This window comes from Eulemur rufifrons, chromosome 19 (genome assembly GCF_041146395.1).
Source record: "Eulemur rufifrons isolate Redbay chromosome 19, OSU_ERuf_1, whole genome shotgun sequence".
NCBI classification, from domain to species: Eukaryota; Metazoa; Chordata; class Mammalia; order Primates; family Lemuridae; genus Eulemur; species Eulemur rufifrons.
In genome coordinates, this window is record NC_091001.1 from 79,636,581 (window position 1) to 79,656,182 (window position 19,602).

The 19,602-nt window shown below is 46.3% G+C and overlaps 1 protein-coding gene across 1 annotated transcript; it reads left to right on the forward strand.

The window, feature by feature from the left end:
• The first annotated feature begins 247 nt into the window (after nt 1–247).
• MCFD2 (multiple coagulation factor deficiency 2, ER cargo receptor complex subunit) lies at nt 248–9,522 on the forward strand. The gene is made up of 4 exons (XM_069494936.1): nt 248–382; nt 5,796–5,956; nt 6,696–6,855; nt 8,263–9,522. Exons 2-4 carry the CDS (start codon nt 5,808–5,810, stop codon nt 8,392–8,394), a joined length of 441 nt encoding a protein of 146 aa, XP_069351037.1. The 5' UTR covers nt 248–382; nt 5,796–5,807; the 3' UTR covers nt 8,395–9,522.
• The last annotated feature ends 10,080 nt before the right edge of the window (nt 9,523–19,602 follow it).

The window sequence follows — 19,602 nt, forward strand, 5'->3', positions numbered from 1 at the left end:
CGGAGTTGCCTGGCAAAGTGCCGGGCCCCTAAGGCTTCCAGGGGGCCACCAGCCCAGTCTGGAGCCAAGTGTCGCCCTCGGGAAGGCAGGTAGAGAACTGAGTCTGCCCTGGCGGTGCTAGGCGCGGGCCCGCTACACGTGTACTCACGGGAGCCATCCACTCCGCCGGCCGCGGGACAGGGGGCGGGACCCCTCGGCGCCAATGGGCGGGCTGCAGGGAGTGCGCGTGCGCAGGGCTGGCCGAAGGGGTGGGGCGGAGCTAAGGAAGACCGTTCTGGGGACGGGGTCTGACGAGGCTCATGCCGGAGGGCTTCGCGTCTGCGGCGAGGACCGTGGGAGTGAGCGGACAGGCTAGCGGCGGAGCCCGACCCTGGCGGCGGAGGTACGTGAGTGGCACTGAGTCGTCGCAGCGGGATGGGATCCCGGTGTACCTTTTGGATGCTCGGGCTCAGGATGGGAGGCAGGAGTGGTCTGGGTTGGGGACTCGGCCCCCCGGCCGGCTCGGGACGCTTAGCCAGCTACGAGCACGGCCTGTCTCCGGGGGCGGAATCCCGTGTCCCGCCGCGCGCTTTGGAGCCAGACAGGTCTGGCCGGCCGATCTTCTCCCTCTTCGTTGGCCCCTGGGGCCCCCAGGACCTGCCTGTGGGACCAGCTGTGCCGGGTGGATACTGCTCCTGGGCGGGTCCAAAAGGGCTTGGGCCAGAGGCGTTAGTCTCCGTCTGCCGCTCGTTCCCCCGCCTTCCTCGGTGCGGGGAGACCACGGGTCCTGTCCGCCCAGGGAGAAGTTGGCTGGGCTGTGATGGGGCAGGGGACTGGGAAGGCGGGGGAAGCTGATTTCCTCTTGTATTCCCTCATCGGGCATTGGCACCACCATCCACCCAGGTGCCCAAGCCAGAAACCTGGGCATCATTCTCACCTTTCCCTCCCATATTGAATCCATTGCAGCGCTGTCTTGGATATGTTCACTTCCCCACTCCCATCCCTCTGCCCTGCCTAGTTCAGGCCACTGTTTCTCTCTCCTCTGGGCTACCCCAGTAGCTTCCTGACTGATCTCCTGCACCCCTTCTTGATCCTCTGTAATCTGTTTTGTACAGGGAAGCTAGACCCATGGTCTCAAAACAGAAGTCTGATCATGTCACCAGATCCCTCCCCTCATCCCCTTTCTGGCCTTCAGTGGATTCCCATTGCTCTTCCAGGCTCTTGAACAGGGCTTTTAAAGCCCTTCATGACCTGCCCTCTTTTAACTTTAGACTCACCTGTCTGCACTGGACAGTGTCTTGAACCATATGGAATCTTTTTTAGTTCCTAGATTGGAACAAGTTCCCTCTGGGCTTGCATGTTCTTTACAATATGTTCCTTCAGTCTGAGGCAATATCCTTTGGTTGAAATAAACCCTATCCTTCATATGTCAGTTCAGGTGTGAGTTTGGGCTTCTGGGGTATACAATGGGTGTCTATTTACTTACTGGTCTCTCTTTTCCACCAGGCCATATTCTGTATGAGAGGAGTCTGTCTGGATCACAGTACTAACCTCAGTACCTTGAGCTGTTAGTATGTTACTGGGATGTTAGTATGTTAGTTAAATGTATAAATGAAGCATAGCTGCTCCTTGGGCTCCCCAAATGAACAAATAGATCAAGTTATTAAATGCCTGCTTTTTCAGAACAATTCTCAACCCTGACCCCATGTAGAAGTTTCTTTAGCCTAGAAACTTGGTTATTTTCTTGCCTTCAGTCCAGAACCATGGCAGGGATAAATGGGAAAGTAACAGAGTTTTTCTTTGGCATTGGCTCTGGGTAGAGGAAGTCTGGATGCTGGTGAGTTTGGCTGCTTGGAGTTTGAATTCTTTTTTTTTTTTTGAGATAGGATCTCGCTCTGTTGCCTGGGCTAGAGTGCAGTGGTGTCATCATAGTCCACCACAACCTCAAACTCCTGGGCTCAAGTAATCCTCCTGCCTCAGTTTCCTGAGTAGCTGGGACTACAGGTGCATGCCACCATGCCCTGCTGATTTTCTTACTTTTGGTAGAGACGGGATCTCACTTTGTTGCTCAGGTTGGTCTCGAACTCCAGGCATCAAGCAATCCGCCTGCCTCAGCCTCCCAAAGTGCTAGGATTATAGGACCACACCTGGCTGAGTTTGAATTGTTAACCGAGCATCCTGAGCCTGGGAGAAAAGCTGCTACCAGCTGCTGGCAGGAAGGCTGGCTCTAAACTTTTATGTGCTGATAGGGCTAATGACACACTGAGAGGAAAGGGTGGGCCAAACCACTGGAGGGAGGAAAGTTCCAGTTTAGGCTACATCCACTGTGATAGGGAATAATACTCCTAGCTTCCAGGACCCACTGCCAGGGCTCAGTAGGGTACATGAGAGAGAAGGCAGGGTCCTGGCTCTGCCAGGGAGGAAAAGAGAAAAACGGAAAAGGAGAACAATATGTGACTGTATATCGAGGTCAAGTGAGTATGAGAGGTTACAGACTGAGGTCAGAGAAGGGAGCAATTGGTATTGACTGGAAGAATCCCCAGGTGACATTTGAAGGAAGGAAGAGGACAGACAGATGGAGCAAAGGCTGCTGAGCAGGAGAGGAACCTTGTTAGAGCCAGGGCACTACGGGAGAGCCAATACTTCCCTCCCAGGACTGTCGCTGCTCCTTGTGAGGGGTGTCTCTAGGCATGGGTTTTGTTCGGAAGTCCCTTTGCAGAAATCTCTCCTTCCTTGGATTTTTCTCCAACCTGGCCTTTATAATTTTCTGAACAAGGCCATTGAGCTCTGGAACTCCTGGGGTTTATCTTCAGGCTGTTTGCCCATGGCCTTGAGCTAAGTAGTTAGAGTGTGGATGATGCAACTTGTTCTTTGGGCAGGAGGGAGTTGCTTATGTTTCCTTTTGACTGTGAGCGGTTTAGTTTGTTAGGTGGCAGTTGGATTCCCTGTTTTCAATGCAGCGCTTGGTGGGATTTTTTTCTTTGCGTTATAGGTTTCGTTTTGTTGTGTTCCGATGGCCAGAAACCTGTTAACAGCAAACCAGAGTGGGATGAGTTCAAAAGAATGGTTCTTGGCCTTTATCCTGCCTCCTTTGAAGAAGGGATAATTTGGACCCACAGTTACTGTATGATTAGTGACTTGGTTGCTTTTTGGTGTTATCTGACTGAATGGAACCCCTTACCCCCACCTGACACACACACCAAATTGATGTGCTAAGCATCCAACCACATGGTTAGAGGAAATGTTGCCATGAGTTCAGTGATCACTCAGTTCAACTGTCTCTCTAATAGACATCTCCAAAAGAAAAGTTTTATTCTCAGTTACATCAACATTAAAACTTGGCAGCATGTCTGACAAGGTCATAATCCCCCCAGCTCTCCAAGGACCATGGTAGCCTCTGTGCCAGGCACTGTGCCCAATGCTGGAAATGTGGATTCAGTCCCTGCCCTCTCATGGCCTAGTCCAGCAAGGGACATTAACAAGTAATCAGGCAGTTTTCAAGAATTCGTTCACAGCTGTCATCAGTGATGGACAGGAGCCTTCTGAAGGGCAGCACTTGGTAGCTTAAGGGAAGAATACTTCAGCCAGACTTGGAATTGAAGGAGTTTTGCTGGAGAAAGAGACATTTCATGTCAATGATTCTGAAAAGCTTGGGAGGAACTGGATTCCCTTCTCTGGTCCCTCATGTCCCAGAACTCTAAGATTTGTGATCAGAACAAGTTCTGTTCTGGCCTAGGCAGTCACTGCCAGGAGTAACTTGAGACCTTGTTTGCTAGTACAAGGTACAGGGGCAGTGGCCTTGTCAGGGTCTAACCCTTTTATTTAGTAAAATTGGAAGTGTAGTTTCTAGCTGTTTCTGAATTATTTTCTGGAGATAAGAACTAACTAAAAGTACCTTTTAAAAATTCCCATCTCTATAGTATTGGAAAAAAATTATAGGATAGATTACATTACATACATATTTGTGAAGAAAAATATGTTTATAGTGGAAATTTTAAAAGTAATTGAAACGAAAAAAAGGAAGTCACAATCCTAATCTTATGACTCAAGATAATCTTTGTTAACAGTTTTTAGCCATTGTTTTGTATGTGAAATATGCATAATTTTTTAATTTTACAAAAGCAAATTATTCTTTGTAGACTTTTGCATATTGAACATATTGAACATCTTTCCCTATCATTAAGTATGACAGATTTCATTTTGATGTTACTGTTTAGTGGTAAGACTAGATGCTGCTGTTTAGCAACCTGAAAGTTACGCTACACTCCCAGTGACTAGTGTCCCCTTTAAGGAGAGGCCATAGGAAGTAACACTACTAATGGGCAAAATGGGTTTGGGAAATTTTTCTAAACTTTGTAGTGTGGCATACTCTCAGGGTCCTACCTGAGAGCCTTTTAGGGTGGGTGGGGAGGGCTCCAGCACCTCTGCTTCCCAGCCCCAGCCCAGCCTCAGCCCAGCCCCAGCCCCAGCCCCAGGCGTGGAGAGTAGAGACAGCAGCAGCTTCTGAGCTGAGCTCTGTGTGGTGTGTGAGGGATGACCAGTACCTTGTGCTTTATCTCCACTGCTGTAGGTTTGGGGCTGTGCGCTACAATTGGCCCATTAGAAACCACTGGCCCTTGTTATCGGGCAGAATCTGTTCTTATTTTTGGGAAGTGAATGTCAGGTCTCTGTTTTTGCACTAACATGTAGGTCTCCCGGCTGTCTTTCACCTTCTTTTTTGAGGTCAGTCTGTAAGCCCAAGGTAGGACCAGGACTTTCAGTTGAACCAACAGTTACTGAAGGCCTGCCTGACCCTGGGTGGGGAATACTGGTGGAGATAAAGTACTCCTTGCCCTCAGGGAGCTTGGTCTATAGCTGACTGCGTTGCCTTGCTGACCAGAATTCCAAGTGTAGCCACACCCTGGGAGTACTTGCTGGAATCCTAATTTGTCTGTAACTTTCCTTTCTAGTACTCTCTCACGTGGTTACGTTACTTGCTGCTGTCATAGCACTGGGAGTGGAAGATGAGGGGTTAATGTGTTCTCCATGTCCACTGCTGCAGACCTTGGTCTGACCCTCTTAGACTACCATGTTCCTGCCTCTGGTCCTGTCTTTGTCACTTCATACCTTACCCCCTGTGTGCCCAGATGAATCACTCTGAAGCCAAGCTCTGATCCCATCTCTCGTTCACATATTGTTAGTGACTCCCCATTTATCCTCAGGGAGTGTCAAGCCCCTGGCCTGTTCAGCCTTTGCAGCCCACACCTGTTCTGCCTGCTTCATACCCTCTAGGCTCCAGCCCTACTCAACTACTGGTAGTTCCTTTCCCACTTGAGGGCACCTGCCACTCTGCTCCCACATTCCCGTTGTCTCCACACATCTGTCCAGGCCAGCTGAAGTGTCCCACCAGGTCTGTCGGCCTTTTCTGATTTTCATTCACGCAGAGGAAACTTCTTCCCTTGGACTCCCAGGGGGCTTTTCCTTTCTCTAGGACACCTCACTTTCTGCCTTTCTTTGTGCTCTTGGTAGAAAGCATTTCTCTCAGTGGACTGTAAGTTTCTGGTAGGCAGGAATAATCTTTGAATCCCTTTAAGCTCTCACAGAGTTTCTTGGCACTCTGAAGGTGCTTCAGGACACGTCATTTGAGTGATGGGGACTTGGAGTGCCCAGGGTCATCGCACAGTCTAGTAGCAGAGCTGGCCATGGTCTAGTTCGACGTGCTCTCTTCCCTAACCTCGCTGCTCCCTCAGGTTTCCCAGGAGTGTACTGTGACAAGTCTTGAAAGAAACCTTCACTCTGTTGTTCTGTGTTCATCTTCTGTGATTCCCATCTTACAGATACTGGTGACCATGAGATCCCTGCGGCTGCTGAGAACCCCCTTCCTGTGCGGCCTGCTCTGGGCCTTCTGTGCCCCAGATGCCAGGGCTGAGGGGCCTGGGGCCAGCTCCTCCCATCCCAGCAGCGTGGGCCTGGATAAGAACGCCGTGCATGACCAAGAGTACGTATTCAGCCGGGGCTGTGGGCTGGGGGCCTCTCCTCCACCTGCAGCTGCGGCCAGCTGCGAGGGCACGCTCACTCCTCCTTTCCTTCCCCCTATTTATATGGCTCCTAGACATTGTTCAAGGGTGATATTTATTCCTTATAGCCACCTGTAAGCCAGGTGTTCTGTTTTCATCATCCTATCACAGGTGGAGGATCTTGAGGCCCAAATGGGACAAATGACTCGTCAGAATCCAGTCTCTCTCTCTTTCAGCACAGACGGACACACACACACACACACACAGACACACACAGTATTAATAGTAATGTCAGAATCCAGAAAATAACTAAGGTTTCTTGGCTCTAACAAGACCTTTTCTTTAAATTGACACATTCAAACATAGAATCATTTGTTGCAGCATTTGTCCTGGGCCAGTTAGCTTCATATGTTTTACTTTGTTATCCTTGAATTATTTTTAAAAATACATTTTTTTAATTGATGGCCCCAAAATTCTAATAATAAGGAGGAAAAAAACACTATAACCTTGCCAGCATAACAGATAAACTGGTTGACTTTTTCCCTACTCCTTTCATGGCCCTGTCTATATATGTCATCCCTGAGTGTGGTCTGCTGCTGTTGCTGTTTGTTTTGCTGAGCTGGATGAAGATTAAGATCTTGAACTTTTCAGAGTCCTTAAGGTTTCAGCATGATCCCAGCGTCTCTGCCAAGTGGTCTGAGTCTGACTGTTTGTTTTTAGGCATATCATGGAGCATCTAGAAGGTGTCATCAACAAACCAGAAGCAGAGATGTCCCCACAAGAACTGCAGCTCCACTATTTCAAAATGCATGATTATGACGGCAACAATTTGCTTGACGGCTTAGAACTCTCCACAGCCATCACTCATGTCCATAAGGAGGTAGGTGTGGCAGTGGCTTGGGGGGGCCATATCTCGGAATGGCTCCATTTGGTTCCCGATCTTGATGACCTGTACTGTCCTTGGACATCAAGAGTACTAATTCTCCTTTCTCTGCTCTATTCTACCTCCTCCTAGTTAACGGTCCTTCCCGCAAAGGGTGGCCTGCTGAGGCAGAAGCCCCAGGGCTGGGCACTCGTATCTTTACAAACGCTGCAAGTATTTCTGCTACACAACAGGGTTTGAGAATCAGCACCTAAAAAGACAGACCACAGTCAAACTGCAGAGCAGGGGAGAGGTTACTTCATTTGCGGAGAATGGTGAATCCGGGACCGAGGGACTTGGCAGTTGTTGAGGGTTTGTGTGATACTATACAGTGTTCCGTAGTTTCTGAAGCACTTTCAAGTAGGTTAGAGATCTCGTTGGATCTTTGTGACAGCCTGAATAGGCAGGGATAGCCATTGTTACTACTCCTGTTTTCTAGGGAGTAGAATGAAATCAAGATCTTTGCCTCCAGATTTCCCGTCACCCCCCTCTGCCACACTGCCCTTTGTCAAGAAGAGGGGAGGCAAAGTTGGAGAGGTGGGTGTTATCACACTGGCTGCCAGGAGTGTAGGTTGGGGTTGGCTCGGAGGCAGCAGGGAGTGCTAATAGTTTTGCACAGGCAAATGGCATTGTTTTGGGAAGATTCTTTGCTGTGGGAGGCAAACTGATTGATGTGAGGATGTATGGGAATGGCATTAGGGAGAGGAATTAGGATTCAACAGTCCTGGCGGACGAGGCTGGTGGATATGGGAAATACGGCAGAGGAAGAGCCAGCCACAGATGTGAATGGCCTTAGCTTAGCCCCTGGCCTGGTGAGCCCTGCTGCACCTGCTTCTGGAGCAAGGGAAATACTTTCTCCTCAAAGATCACACAACAGGTTCTACTGGTTGGCAGTGCCTTCTGTCTCTTGTTTTGATGCCAAGATGTCCAATTGTCACTGTTTTTCACTTTATCAAGCAAATTGTGCACAGAGCTGACCCTTGGGAGGGCTTGGACTTTTCTCTAGGATGGATTTGTGTGTCATGGAGTCTGTGAAACTCATAATTATCTGTATGCCAGACCCAGCTTTCTACAATGAACATGTGTTGCTTTTGTAATTAGAAAAGGATGAACAGGAATTTTTAAAACAAATAAGCAAGAGCCTAATTTGAAGGGCCTTCTTTTAAGTGGCAAATGTAATTTCTAAATTGGATTATTATAAATTGACTCTATATCTGATACATAGATTTATGAATGCCTAGAAATAGCCACGTACTACATTGAAAGAGTTGTTGGACATGCATAAGCATGGACATTTTGGACATTAGCTAAGCACTTCTTCCAGTAAAATGTGCAACTCATCATTATCTACTTTATATTTTGCAGGAGGGGAGTGAACAGGCACCACTAATGAGCGAAGATGAACTGATTAACATAATAGATGGTGTTTTGAGAGATGATGACAAGAACAATGATGGATACATTGACTATGCTGAATTTGCAAAATCACTGCAGTAAACATTTGGCCGTCTCCTAGTTATATGCAAATGTGACCTGTGACAATGTGATTGAACACTTTTGGTAATGCAAAATAACTCATTTTCAACTACTGCTGCAGCATTTGGTAAAAACCTGTAGCGATTTGTTACACTGGGGTGAGAAAGAAGTCAAAAGAAATAGAAGAGAAATGGGACATCTTGTACTCCCAAGTACTATTAAATCTCTTATTGGACAGGGCTTGCTTAAAGCATCTTTTTAAGAATATTGGTTAATTGGAGCTGAGTACTCAGGAACTTGACTGTAGTAAAATACTGCTAGTTTCTTAATTTTAATTCATGCTACCTGAGAAGTAAGAAAACAAGCTTTGCCAAGTTGACACACTTTTCAGCACTTTTCAGTAACAGTGAAGGAATGGAGTGAATGCCAAATATTTCCCTTGGGGGGGTCCTGTCTCTTCAGGTGAACATTGTCAGTATTCTGTAAATTTCCCCTGGTCTAAATGATTACTTGCTCTGCGCAAGTGGATATTTATTGGGCTATTTCAAAGCCACAGCATAAGAAGAATGTCAAATATTGAGTTCAGTTGGCCACAGGGTCTAAGATTCTGTGTCCTCTGGCATTTTGGAAATGATACACCACTGGCCTAAGTGATTAACCTTTTTCAGATTTTTCAGTGTTTTATACAACTACTGCCATGTCCTTCTACTTTATTTCTTTTCTGTCTTCTTTGATCTGGGAGAGACCTTGAATTTAATCATGTTCTCTAATCAGTAGTAATGTTTTAGCTTTCTTAATATTTATATTTCACTCTTGTGTGCAGGGTTTTGTTTTGCAGTTTGGGAACTGTCAGAAATGTGAGGACTTGATACAGCAGGGGCAAAGCTACTAGCTGGTCTAGCCTAAGTGGGAAGTGACAAGATCATTCACCAAACACAGTGATGAATCTGGCACAAGTTCTATTTAGAAGGAATGTTGTTTAAATTACGTCTTCTGGCCTGAATACATGGATTCTTTTCAAATCAGGAAATATTTTTAGAAAAGGAAGCCTCAAAACTCTTTAACAGTATGAATCTCGATAGGATTTGAACATGAGAAGCAGCGCAGGGTGTAATTTGGTTTATTGGATGTGACGGACGCTGTCTGTAACAGAAAACCCAAAATGGTGGTTGAATGGGAAAAAGAAACTTCATAAAATTTGCTGTAAGATGTATAGAGACTTATTTTCTTTATTGAAGTATTCTTATAAGAAAACATATGTATTTGTAAAAATGGTTTCCTGTGTCAAGTATTTGTGCAATCAGAGCTGACTTGTAAACTATTCTTGTAATATTTCATTATTTTAAAAGATTTATATAATGAATTCTGGATATGTGACCAATAAAACTGATGAAACAAAATAGAGTAGTTGGTTCTGTGCACAAGGCTGCTTTTGCTACATAAAGGGTTTGATTGTTTAGCTCATGTGTTTATATGTGTCTGCTGTTATCAGGTCCTGTGACTGTCCTCGGCTGTACCCTGTTCCTTTTGAAGAGGTAAATTAGGCATTTTTCTTCTGAATGAAATCACTTTTGGATCTTTATTCTCCAGCCAAATTCCGATTACGACAACATTTTCTAGTTGAGGAGAATACATAGTGTTTTCTTCTTGAGTCTGGCGACTATTTGTTCTTCCCCAGAACATTTAATTAGATAGCATTGTTGAAAACATCCCAGGCCCAAGAAAAACAGCAGTCTTGCCTGGCATTTGGGAATAACACAATTAGTTGAAAAGGAAATTACCATTGTCTTTTCTTCCCCCCAATACCCTTCGACCTTACTCTGGCTCCAGTTCTTCCAGAGCTGCCCCTCTGGATGGATCTGGTGAACAGGGAGGGAGAGAAGTAGATCTTGAGAAGGTAGAATCACCCCTTTAAATAAACAAGCCTGGAACACCCTCCTCCTCTGTGGCTGGCTGCTTTTTGTAATTATCCCATGCTGGCCTTCGTGGTCCTGTTTATCTGCCTTTCCTTCTAGAAAATTCCCCTGGAGAGAGGCCTGGGACATTAGGGACACAGGATGATTTGCAGTTACCTGCACACACCCTTTGTCTCCCCTATATGAGGCCTTGGCCTTCTCTCACAGCCTGCACCAAGAATTTTCCAGAATGGCTAAGGAACATCTCTGCACCTCAGTTTCCTTATCTCTAAAATGGGGATAAATCCATTCAGGAGAGGCAGCCTTACGTGAAGAAAGAGCACAAGCTTTGGACTTAGGCAGACCTCAGTTGAAATCCTAGGCCTGCTACTCCTTAGCTGTGAAGCTTTTAGACTTTAGGTTCTTGTCTAAAAAACAGCTATAATAAAAGTTACCTACAGAGTGGTTAAGAGGGTTAATAAAATAAGAGAAAATAGAAAAAGCACCTGGTACAGTGCCTGGCACAGAGCAGGTGCTAGATGAACAGCCATCTCTTCCCCAGCCTGCCTGAAGAGCCCAGGCCCCCTTCTTAGGGCAGAGTGGGGACTGGGAGTCTGTAACGGAACCAATGACTCCTCACGGGCAGGGGACAAAGGTCTTCTCTGCTGCTTCTATCCCTCCATATGAATGCTGCGTGAGTGCATGTGGACGAATGAATGAATTCTCTCTCCAGGGAGAAACCAAGGGTCTAGTCAAGTGCCATAGTGAAAACCAGAAAAGCACTGACGTAGGAGCCAGACTGAAGGAGCTTGCCTCTCTTCCGGTCTCCTGACAGGTGACTTCAGGGGCCCCTCCTCTGCCTCCACAGATTCCAGACGTTGCCTGAAGAACTCAAGCTGGAGGAGCCCTCAGCTTGGGAATGCCAGGAAGGAAGAGTAGGGATGAGGGACCGTGCTGAAAACAGAACTGCGGTGAACCGTATGTGATCACGAGCTCCAGAAGGCCAGCAGACCGGCTCCTGTGCCCGGGGAACGAGGTGAAAAAGTTCTTTTGCTGGAGGAACTGAACTGCCCCCAAGGAAAGGACCTCCACGCCCTGACATTTAGGGGTTCCTGTGAAAAATCTGGCTGCCACCAAACTGAGCCCGTCCACACCCTGATAGTGTCTAATCAGCTTGTTCACGTCTACACTTCAATATGAATGGATTCCTTAGGATCATAAGACAGTTGGAGGAACCTTTGAATGTGAAAGAGACAGAAGCCAAAACAAACCGAGAAAAGGAGCATTGAGGAAACTGAGACAATGCCGGGATTAGCAGATACCTTTAAAAAATTATACTCAGTGCCCTCAGAGAAATGAGACTTGATGACATCCATGAAACAAAATTAAGATGCCAATAAAAAAGGAACAATTGGAAAAGAGAATCTAGAAATAAAAAATGTGATATCCCTCCCCATGTTTTTCATTAAAAGGGTTAAAACATCAGGTCAGAGAAATCTGCCAGGAAGTAGAACAAAAAGACAAATAACTAGTTGAGTGATAGCAGAGAAAGGATAAGAAAAGACGCTCTATCAAGGACTTTCAATATCCAATGAATAGGAGTTATTAGGAAGAGAAAACAGAAAATGTGATTGGGGGAAGTAACCCAAACCAACTCAGACTGGGCTAAGAAACAAGCGAACGGGTAGGGAGATGGGAAGGTGAGAATTTGTTGGTCACGTTACTGAGCTGGCTTCAGACCTGACCCAATTCTGGAGCTTACCTGCCGCCCGGATCTGCCCTCCTCCTCCTCCAGATCCGCCCCGATGCTGCCTGAGCTCCGTTCTCAGGTTCCACGTGGGGGCAGGACGGCAGCAGCAGCTCCAGAGCCTGCGTCTCAGCTTCCAGTCCGTCAGAGAAGAAAGCCCGTCTCTGTGCCCTCTGTCCTAGATGGCTCTACGGCAGAGTGCTAAGAGAAGGAACTCTGGCATCAGACTGCTTAGCGAATCCTGGTTTTGCCACTGAATAGCTTTGTCACCTGGGCATGTTACTTGATGTCTCTGTGCCTCAGTTTCCTCATCTGACAATAGGGATAATAATGATAGTATCATCTCATCTGGCCACTGTGAGGATTAATTGAGTTAACATTTGTAAAACTCTCGCAACAGAGCCTGGACAGAGGAGGCACTTTATCAGACTCAGCCAGAATTCCTACTTGAGTCCATCCTGAACCGGTTACCGAGGCCAGGGCCGTGCCACACAGGCCCGCTGGCTCAGGCCTTGGTTCCATGCTGCATCCCCAGTGAGGGGCCGGAGCCCCACCAGTAATGAAATGACTGGCAGTGGGAGGAAGCATGTCAGGGAGGGACATCAGTACCATTACCAGAAGGGAAGGGTGGGAGCTGCTGCATAGCCTGCTGTAGGGTGATGAGCAACGGACGATTTACTTCTTCCAGAGAGATCTCCTTGCTCCCCACTATCCAGCGGCTGGCCCCATGGCTCTGCTGAGACCATTATCACATTGTATTTGAAGGCACAGGCCTTCAGCAGAGCAGTCCAGGGGGCTGTGGGCGCCCAGCCTGTTCCCGCCTGGGCCCCCCCCCGCCAGCACGAGAGGGAGCTGTGTTCTTTATTCTGTCAGCACGTCATCATCTGATTTTGGCCCCCGACTGCCTAGAATCACTCACACTTACCTCCCAAGACCAAACAGTCCTTTTCAGACACAGTCCAAATTAAAACCATTTTAGGAAAAAAAATTCTTCAGCTATGCAAGGCTACGTTATGCAAGGGCCATTTGAACCAGTCTACACCTCTTGACATCTCAGCCCAAAGTGTCTACACTGGGGTTGCTTCTGCCCAGTCCAGGCATTCCCTAGGAACTCTGGATTCCCCAGGACACTGACAGAGCTCCTTAGGGGGCTGCCTCCTGAGCAATAGGGGAGGTCTGCCTACAAAGGCTGTCACCCACCCAAGTCCCACAGCCCGGAGGAGAGAATGGAACTACATCAAGAACACGAACACACAAGAGAGACTAGAGAAACGAGAGGGCGGGCAAATGGGAAGGTCAGCCGTGCCCTGGTCTGTGGTCAGGACCCAGAGAGTCACCGGGGCACTGAATTGCAGCTGGGGAAGATCCACAGGGTGTTGTGTGAAGATAAACCTTTAGCAGGCGGAAGTCAAGGGAGGAGAGTCTGGGTGTCAAATGTAATGGAGTTTTACAATAATGCTCTTGATAACATATAAATGTGACATCTTCACTTTCCCGCCCTGTGCTCGGCTATACAACTGTAATTCACTCTCTCGCTTCTGGTGCTGTAGGCATAAACTGCTGGTATTTTATTATGAAAATAATATGCTTCATTAAAGGTAATTTGAAAATACAGAATAGGCAATAGTCTCATTGTTTAGTGCAGCCCCCGAATTGTGTTGCAGCTCCTTTTGATCTTTTTTTCTGTTCCTTTTTTGCTTTTTACATAGTTGTAATGATGATATTTATTCAATTTTATGGTTTTTTAAATCGAAGGAATGCTCATGCATAAAATCTTTTCTATTTTTATTTCTCAAGGAAATTGCATTACTGAGGTTTCAGCAACTTTAAGCCTTGGTAAACATTGCTAAATTTCTGTCCCAAAGAGTTGTGCTAATTAATACTTCATTCACATGGTATATTTCCTCACATTGAGCCTATTTCCTTTAGCTACACTTATAGCATATCCTAACAAGTTTCCCTAAACATAGAACAACCAGACATTAGTATTTATAAATGTTTGGTCGAAATAGTACTGTATATACTAGTACTATACATATCTACCATTTTATTCAGTTGTGTGTTTGTCCATTTGCTGATTCATTAATTGGAATTTATTGTGTGTCATGTAACTTCTTTGGTCTAGGTTCTGAATTTAAATACCTTCTGAAGAAGAGAACAAGAAGAAAGCCTTTATGATTATGCCAGGCTTCTCTTAAGAATACTATCATCAGAGGACATAGATGTGTTTTTGCACAGCATCTTCAATAAAAACAAGAGCTAAATCACATTTCTACCTCAGGAAAAAATGCATTATATTAAGAACCCAACCAAATATCTAACATTTCAACCAAGGAATTAATAGTAGAAACTATGAACATTACTTTTAAACTTTTTTGATGTTAAAAACAAAGAGGATTCATGCTTCTGAGAAGATGGAGTAGATGCAGGTCTCCCTATTTCTCTCAACAAGTGCAGCAAAAACCCCTGGGCATTATACACAAAACAAACATAAAAAGATTCTGAAAAGTAGAGAAAAGAGGGCAGACTGGCTAGGGATCTTGAGACCTAAGCAACGACATGGTGGTGAGTTTCCTGGGTTTCCTTTTTGCCTCATATATCTAGCCACAGAGCTACAAAAGCCCCACCTGCACCTGGGCCAGCCTAGTGGGGAGCCTAGACTTCCACACCTGCCAGGCTGCAGCGAGGCACCCCTCCTCCTTCCTGCTGGGGTAGTGGCAGAGGAGGCCAGGTAGGGAGCTGGGGTTACCCCCTGGTGGTAACAAGCTCCCCTCCTGCCCACAGGGTCAGCAGAGAGCACACAGGGAGCCTGGACCTGGACATGTACCCCTAACTGGCAGTAACCAGGCTCCCCTCTGCTTCCTGCTGGATGGTATCGGAGGAGACTTAGTAGAGAGTCAAGACTTTCACCACTGCCCAGTGATAACAAGCCCCCTACTCCAGTGTTGGTAGAGACCACGTGGGGAACCCCAACTCTCACTCCTGTCCAGCCGTATTGAGGAGTCCCCACCTTGAGTATCACTGGAGGCCAGATGGGGAGCCTGGACTTCTCCCTCCACCTGTCGGTAATGGGGGAGGTGCACTGCCTGCCCCTGCCGGCAGGGTGTCCTAGAACGCCAGTTAAAGCAGAAGGTTTAAATAGGATCCAGTCTTTTTTTTTTTTTTAATATAAAATTAAAAAAAAATTTTTTTTTTTGAGACATAGCCTCACTTTGTTGCCCGGGCTAGAGTGAGTGCCATGGCGTCAGCCTAGCTCACAGCAACCTCAAACTCCTGGGCTCAAGCGATCCTACTGCCTCAGCCTCCCGAGTAGCTGGGACTACAGGCACGCGCCACCATGCCCGGCTAATTTTTTCTATATATATATTTTAGTTGTCCATATAATTTCTTTCTATTTTTAGTAGAGACGGGGTCTCGCTCTTGCTCAGGCTGGTCTCAAACTCCTGACCTCGAGCGATCCACCCGCCTCGGCCTCCCAGAGTGCTAGGATTACAGGCGTGAGCCACCGCGCCCGGCCGGATCCAGTCTTATAATGCAAAAACGTCCTAGTTTCGGTCAAAAATCACTCTTCATACCAACACTCAAGAAGATCACAAACTGAAAGAAGGAAAAAGATGTCAACATTGAGACAACAGATGTCAAAGTGATATCTGACACAGCTGAGCTGTGATTAAAAAGTACTTCAATGAACAATTACAAACATACATACAATAAAAGAAAAAACTAAGTCCCAGAAAAGCAATATAAAATATAAAGAAGATATAAAGAAAAATCAAATGAAAATTTTAGAAATGAAAAATATAATAACTAAAATAAAAAACTCAGTGGATAAGCTCAACGGCAGCATGAAAGGGACAGAGGAAAGAATCAGTGAACTGGATGGTAGAAAAATAGATGCTACCCAGTCTGAGCAACAGAAAGGAAATAAACAGAAAAAAACATGCACAGAGACTCAGGGACCTGTGGGCCCATAACAAAAGATCTAACATGCCTGTCATCAGAATTTCAGAAGAAGAGGAAAAAGAGGATGGGACTGGAAAGGTACTGGAAGAAATGGCTGAAAATATCATAGATTTGGCAAAAGACATTAAGCTATACATTTAAGAAGTGGAGAGGCTGGGTGCCGTGGCTCACGCCTGTAATCCTAGCACTCTGGGAGGCCGAGGTGGGAGGATCGCTTGAGGTCAGGAGTTTGAGACCAGTCTGAGCAAGAGTGAGACCCCCGTCTGTTCAAAAAATAGGAAAATTAGCTGGGTGCAATGGTGTGTGCCTGTAGTCCCAGCTACTTGGGAGGCTGAGGCAGGATAATCACACGAGCCCAGGAGTTTGAAGTTGCAGTGAGCCATGATCACTGCACTCTAGCCTGAGCAACAGAGCGAGACCCTGTCTCAAAAAAAAAAAAAAAAAAAGAGAAAACCTCAAACCTCGAAGAGAGTAATCCTAAAGAGATCTACTTCAAGACCATCATGGTTAAACTTCTGAGAACCAAAGACAAAGGAAAAAATCTCAAAAGCAATGAGAGAAACAACACCGTAACTATAAGGGAAAAACAATTTGAATGGCAGCATATTTCTCATCAGAATCTAGAATCTATGGAGGCCAGTAGGAAGTGGCACAGCCCATTTTTCAAGTGCTGAAAGGAAAGAACCATCAATCCAGAATCCCATGTCCAGTGACAATATCCTTTAGGAAGGAAGGGAATCAAGATCTTCTCAACCAAAGGAAAACTAAGAGAATTTGTTCCCAGCAGACCCACCCTAAAAGAATGGCTGAAGAAGTCTTTTAAACAGAAAGGAAATAACAAAAGGAAGAAAGAACATGGTAAGCAAAAATATAGATGAATACAATAGACTTTCTTTCTCTTGAATTTTATAAATTATGTTTGAATATATTTCTAACGCTTGAAGCAAAAATTGTGACATGGTCTGATGTGGTTCCAAATGTATGTAGAGGATATTTAAGACAATTATATTGAAAATAGAGGAGGGTAAAAAGAACACAAAGAAAAGTAAGTTGCCTATACTTTCACGTGAAGTGGTAAAATGATGAATGTAAAATGGTTGACCTACCCTGGAAAACAATTGGCAGTTTCTTAAAAAACTAAACATGTACCTACCATATGACTCAGCAATTACATTTTGGGGGCATTTATGTACACACAAAAACCTGCACATGAATGATCATAGCAGTTTTATTTGTAATACCCAAAAACTGAAAACAACCCGTATGTCCTTCAGTAGGCAAATGTTTAAACAAACTGTGGTACATCTATACCATGGAACACTACTCAGCAATAACATGGAACAAACTACTGATACAGGCAACAGCCTGGATGAATCTCCGGAGTATTATGCTGCGTGAAGAAAGCCAGTCCCAAAGGTTATAGACTGTATGGTGCCATTTACATAGGATTCCCCAAATGACAAAATTATAGAAATGGAGAACAGACTGTGGTTGCCGAGAATTAGGGAGGGTGGGAACAGGAGATTAGTGAGTGGGGCTGTAAAAGGGCAACACCAGGGATGCTCGTGCTGATGGGAATGTTCTGTATCTTCACTGTGTCCATGTCCATATCCTGGTTGGGATACTGTGTTACAGTTTTGGAAGATGTCACCATTGGAGGAAACTGGGGCGTGGGAGCACAGGATCTGTCTCCATTACTTCTTACAACTGCTTGTCAATCTACAATTATCTTAAAATAAGAAGTTTAATTTTTTTTTAAAAAAAGTGTTGAAAGTAACATAGTCTTTTCAACACCACAATGCCAATTTGAAATTTAGGACCTCGGGGACAGTGTGAGACGAGGCCTGTCGCTGGGCGTCAGAGCCCCGCAGATTGTCCTGGTACTGCTCTCAGTTACAGCCTGTTTCAGAGGCTCCCAGAGAATGTGCCTTGCTGTGCCGGAAATGAAACATTGTCACTGGACATTTTCTGCCGTGAATTTCCAAATTCTCACTGGGCGGCTGGGAAAGGACATGCGAGTCACCCCTCGAAGAGTGACGAGCCCTGCTGCCCAGGGACGCCGGGGAGAGTTTGAGGAGGTCCCTGCACCCTGGTGAAGGGTGGTGGTGTGGGGCCGTTCCAAGTGGCTGGAGTGCCACAGGGCTGAAGCAGGCTGAGTGTCCCTCACCCCCAGCTGTGGGTACAGCCCAAGAGGAGGGTGGGGTGAGGCCATAGTTGGTGAACTTGAGAGCAGAGATCCAACAGCACGCGTTCAAATCAAGGAGATCCCAGGAGAGATCTTGAGCTTTCTGGATGCCGGGGAACCAGGAAACAGTGAAGGTTTATCCGTGATGCAGTCTCTGGTGTCCGTGGCTAAATTCTATGGGCTCTGGGGTGTGAGATGGGAACAGGGTGACCATATCTGAAGGGACTAAGATGCGGTGGGTGCTAAGCCAGGCGTCCCTGGGCTTTTCTTGAAGGGTCTTAGAAGTGCCCATTCCTGTAGCCTATGGGTTAATAGGAGCCCAGGAACCCGTCATTAACGACCTCATCAACGACCCAGCCTTGGGTTGCTGGGGCAGGGGACTGGGTGGGAGGAAGACGATGCAGACGGACCAGAGCAGGGAGCAGGGCTGACCACACGTGACCACACGGAAGCCAGCAGGGGGAGTCTAGGGCCACTGTAGCTGACCTCCCCTGCCTCAGGGGGGCCTCTGGGCTACAGCCTGGGCACATGTGTGCCCCTCTCGGCTCTTCTCACAGTTCATCCCCTCCAAGAAAGTGGACATGCCCACACTAGAAGACCTGCCTCACTGCCCACAGCCTTGGAGCTAGGCCAGCACATGCTCTTCCCAGCATATTGGGGAATATTTGGGATATTTGGGACTGAGGACAGAGCAGCAGGCAGGGGGAGGGGAGGCCCTGGGGGAGGTACATGAGTGGCAGAGCTCTGTGCCCTTGCTACTCAGTGTGGGGGCCACAGACCAGCAGCCTCAGGGTGGGGTGGGGATGAACACTGGGCATCAGGCCCACCCAGATCACCTTTATCTAACTCTGGCCAACTTGATTTCCATATTGTTGAACCAAGAGAACCCTACCAATGCATGTGGGCATGGAGTCTTGTTGCATGAAAACCCTCCTGAAATGACAATGTTTCCAGTCATTTATCTTTTAGTATGAAGTATCTTTTCAGATTCTTCCCAAAGGGACCACTTGCTGGGTTGGACATACAAGTCATAAAAACCTTTCCATTTTTACACTATGGTAAAGACCTGGCCCTGCTTTCCTAGACAAGGCCTGTATTGAAATTGCTGTGAGGGACCCCTATAATAAAGTGTGAAGAAGACCTCTGTCCCTTCTCCTTGGGAGGCCCTCTCTGACGAGTCTAGTCCATGGTCACTTTCCCTTCTCTGAGCCTCCAGAGCAGTGGTCCTTGAACTTTTGTGTGCCATGGACCCCTTTACAGAATAATGTTTCAAAATGCATTAAATAAAAATAAAAAAGAATTTCAAAGAAATCACTTGTATTGAAATACAGGCATCAAAATATTTTAAAAAATGAGTGATTTAGTAGTATATGTGCTTCTTCATTAGCATAGTAAGATCTACCAGCAGGTTTAACAATAACTGTAATTTCAAAGTAGTG

Coding starts and splice junctions, on each gene's coding strand:
- MCFD2 (XM_069494936.1), top strand. CDS start 5,808: ATGAGATCCCTGCGGCTGCTGAGAACCCCCTTCCTGTGCGGCCTGCTC. Junction 5,957..6,695: donor AACGCCGTGCATGACCAAGA/GTACGTATTCAG, acceptor GTTTGTTTTTAG/GCATATCATGGAGCATCTAG. Junction 6,856..8,262: donor TCACTCATGTCCATAAGGAG/GTAGGTGTGGCA, acceptor TATATTTTGCAG/GAGGGGAGTGAACAGGCACC.